Source organism: Cynoglossus semilaevis, chromosome 20, assembly GCF_000523025.1.
Source record: "Cynoglossus semilaevis isolate Cse_v1.0 chromosome 20, Cse_v1.0, whole genome shotgun sequence".
Taxonomy (NCBI): Eukaryota; Metazoa; Chordata; class Actinopteri; order Pleuronectiformes; family Cynoglossidae; genus Cynoglossus; species Cynoglossus semilaevis.
This window is the reverse complement of record NC_024326.1, coordinates 14,468,674-14,472,742: the sequence shown is the minus strand read 5'-3', so window position 1 is coordinate 14,472,742 and position 4,069 is coordinate 14,468,674. Positions and strand designations below refer to the sequence as shown.

The following is a 4,069-nucleotide window of genomic DNA, read 5'->3' as shown; positions in this document are numbered from 1 at the left end:
GCTGCACTGAATAATTCACTGCTCCTTGTGGACTCTGGACACTGGTCTTCTCCTGACCTCCCTGACCTCTGGAGGACACTTTCTTAATGTCTTTATTAATCATCCTGTGTCGTCATGACGACGGACGCCTCGTCTGCACTGACAGTTGGAAACAACGTTAAAAAAAACAGTCTTGGTCCGACGAACTATTCCACTTGAGGCGGCTTTTAATGCCTTCGCGCCTGCTCACAGACAACGCTCTGCTCATTCATTCTGTCCCACAGCGCTAAGTGAACGCCTTTTTGACAAAAACCAACACGACTCATATGTTTATCACGTTTCAGTTTTTAGTTAATTACGATGTTTATCCGTGACGGTGACAAAGTGAGTAAAGCAGCAGCCGCAGCAGCATTAATATCTTATTTCTTTGTCGTTTTGAGGTCACTGGATCCACAAACCAACTTGTTGATTCTCTAGAAACTCTTTTTTTAGCCACAGAAGCGAGGAAACACATTTTTCATCCTGGCTCTAACTACTTATTATTTTATCACTGCCTTGTGTGCGACAGTGTGGAAAAGGATGGGCGGTAAAAAAAAGAAAAAAGTTGCAGCTCCTCCGACTGACTTCTTTGTCCTTTGTTTGAGGAGAAACAATTGGGTTTGAAAAAAAGAGAGTGAAATGCTCGGGGGAGAGGGTGAGGGAGAGGGTGAGGGAGGGGGTGAGGGAGGGGGGGTCGTTAATGCTAATGAAACGTACAGTTAATGTTGCTGATGAGACAACATCACAACTGCCCTGTTGCCCCGCTGCAGTTCTGTGTGTTTTCACTGGGAGGTGGCGTTTCACTGACTCTCATTATCATGGTGCTGAGCTGTCTTCTCTCCTCCCCCCTCTCTCCCCTCTCCTCCCTCCCCCCTCCCTCCCCCAGTGAGTCAACTTCAGGACAGACAGAGTACGATCCGTCCAGACCCAACTATCACCCCGTCGACCACGCCTGCTGGAAACAAGGGCAAAAGTAAGTCCATCGATCCACCAACTGCCTGTATGTGTTTGTGGGTGCTTCAACCTCTGGTCGGAGGCCCCGGCCTGGGTCAGGATGATTTTACTTTATAACTAAAAGTAACATTTTTTACAATGTACAACAAATACTGGTTAAACCAAGAGACACTTTTTTCATGGTCTGATTATGAAGCTGACGAATCATAAAAGTATTTAAAAAAAAACTCCCATCATTCTCTCTGGGCCAGGTCCAAACACAGATATTAATGTTTCATCCATGTCTCTTTTCATGATGTCCACCAGGGGGAGTTGGGGGGAAAAATAATCTTCAAATTTTGATAAGGTTCACAGCATAATTATGACAAGTTAATCTTTAATGACAGTCGGCTGATGGATAATTAATCCTCACCGACCTCTGACCCTTCACCTCCTCATCGTCACTTCTGATTGACCCCCTGACCTTCTGACCCCCTGACCTTCTGACCTTCTGTTCCTCTCCAGGGTACCGTACCTGGCCGTGGCTCGGACCTTTGAGAAGATCGAGGAGGACTCTGGGAGGTAAGAGCTCCACCTGGAGGACAACTTATTCAAAGCTAGCCTCCGCTTGTCGATACAGTGTCTAAAAAAAAAAAATCCTACATGACCTTTGACCTCTGTCGTGTCCAACCCAAAATCTAATCACCGCTGTTCGCTAAATGCGCTGTCGCTGCTCTGCGGTTGCCATGGTTATCTGACCCGTCTCTACGTCTACCCCTAGTGGAAGATGTGGGCGGAGCACATTATCTTTAAAAGTTAAAGGTGCAGTTAAACTGTTGATGAATCCAGCTGAGATCAAGGAACCAAAATATTTATCTATAATAAATATATAAAAATATATAATAATTTTCCTTTAATTTCACATATATTGTGATTTCTTTTTTATTTTTTATTTTTTTCAAGTTGCTGCCTGTGGCGTTTTGTTGGGAATTCAAATGAAGGATGATTAGAGGAAGTCAGAAAAGTCGGGGAAAAAAACTGGGTCGTTTTCAGAGAGAGTTGAAATCCAATTGTCTTGAGTTTTATATTTCATATTTCCTTCTCTTCCTTGACGGTTGACTTATTTTTAAACCCTGGAGGTAAATAAATAAAAGATGGTGACAACACATCCTGCAGGGTTTTTTTTTTTGTGTTTTTTTTTTAAACTCCAGGAGATATTAAAACGACTCCACTGTATTTTCTTTTTTCTCCACCTGCTTAAAGTGATGAACAGTTCATCTCCCGCCTGAACTTCTCCTTTTGTGATTAAAAAAAAGAAGAAGAAACACCTCCAGCCAGCCAGACAAATCTCATTTGCTGCCTCCCAGTATTTACCAAATGGCTTTAAAATTCATTTATATCCTTCTTCTTCCTTCCTCCACTTAATCCCTGCCCTGGGTTTTTTTTTTTTTCCCTCCTCCTCCTCCTCCAGACTGAGGAACATCGAGACGCTGTCGAACCTGCTCCGCTCCGTGCTGCTGCTCTCTCCAGGTAAAGTGGTGTTTTATCTCTCCCATAATGCATGCTGATGTAGCTACACAGGCCGCTGGCCGCCAGCCACTCCATCAAGGAGGCCGTGATGAATCCAGGTCGCTCATAAAAGTGGGAGGATGAGTCACTTCATTCCGCTCTCTCCGTGTGTGGAGTTTGATATTTCTGTTGATGTGTGATCTATTTTTTTTTGTATCTGAGCCTCAGTTGTTTTCCATCTATTCTACAAACAAACACATGGTTGGTGTTTCATTCTTTGTTTGGCTGGTTCTGTACCAGCAGAGATTCATGGGAAAAATCTCCATCATGGACAAACGGACGAAAAAGTAAAGTGTTGAAAAAGTGAAATAATCACAGACCTGGGATTCAAGGACTGGTCCAGCCTGGAACATTCTGTTTTTTTTTTTTTTTTTTTAAGTCTTGAAAAAATGGCCTTTGTCCGTGAAATGCATCAGGAAACAATTTGAACTGACAGCTAGTCGCTAACCGTTGCTACATGCTAATGTTTCAAATGATGCTAAACATCTGAAGTAAAAAAAATAAAATAAAAAATTATATAAAAATACACTGTTTTGTGACATACAACGTACAGTCCACTTTAACCCTGTGACCCACTTTTTGGACCCAGCCCCACCTTTTGAGAAACATTGTTTTTGCTGTTTGTCGCTCTATTTTGTTGTGTGTTTTAGCTTCTGTTATTTTGTGTCTGTGTGTGTCCGTGTGTGTGTGTTCACATCTTTTATTCATGCCCTGCTTCCAGACGACCTGCTGTGCTGCGTGTACCTGTGTTTGAACCAACTCGGTCCCGCCTACATGGGGATGGAGCTCGGTGTCGGAGAGACGGTCCTGATGAAAGCCGTCGCTCAGGCCACTGGTATTACACACACACACACACACCCACACACACACACAGACCTAGACAGTATTTTTCTTTTGTCCAAACTGAGATGCAGATGTCGTCCTCGTCCTCTGCTCGTCCTCCGTCCGTTTCTATTTACCGCCCGGCTCTTGTTTCCAGGGCGACAGTTGGACAAAATCAAAGCCGAGGCTCAGGAGAAAGGAGACTTGGGTCTGGTGGCCGAGAGTTCCCGTAGCAACCAGCGCATGATGTTCCAGCCGGCCAGTCTGACAGCAGGGGGCGTGTTCAAAAAACTGAAGGAGATTGCGAGCATGAGTGGAAACTCGGTGAGCAGCGGAATGACGTTTTCATTAGGGGAGAAAAAAAAATCAACGTTTTTACTCTATTAGTCTCATTGTGTTTAAAAAGAAATGTTAACGTGATGATGTATTGATCATGGAATTATTGGTTAATTTGTCTACTTCAGATGGGGAAGCGTAGTAATTTCTCCGTGCATATGGCTGCAATCTGTCAAGCAATTAGTTTCTCCCTCCTCCTCGTTGTTGCTGCTGCGTCTGAGTTTTTCTTTCTTTCTTTATTTTTTTTTCAAGTTCTCTGATTGGAACACGGGAGTTTGTACTCTCTGTTGACCTCAGCCTTTTTACATTCCCTCTGTCTCTCCTCGCTCTACTTCTGTGAATCTCAATTTTCTCCCCTCCCTCTGCACCCCCCCCCCCCCCCCCCCCGCTC

The 4,069-nt window shown here is 44.0% G+C and overlaps 1 protein-coding gene across 1 annotated transcript in view; it reads left to right on the top strand.

Moving 5' to 3' along the window:
• Positions 1-4,069, top strand: part of lig1 (ligase I, DNA, ATP-dependent) — a 43,209-nt gene that overhangs the window by 7,133 nt on the left and 32,007 nt on the right. The window contains exons 9-13 of the mRNA XM_025052454.1: positions 905-991; positions 1,477-1,533; positions 2,423-2,481; positions 3,242-3,355; positions 3,500-3,713. Of these exons, the coding sequence (XP_024908222.1) occupies positions 905-991; positions 1,477-1,533; positions 2,423-2,481; positions 3,242-3,355; positions 3,500-3,713 (531 nt within the window). The remainder of the gene's footprint in view (positions 1-904; positions 992-1,476; positions 1,534-2,422; positions 2,482-3,241; positions 3,356-3,499; positions 3,714-4,069) is intronic.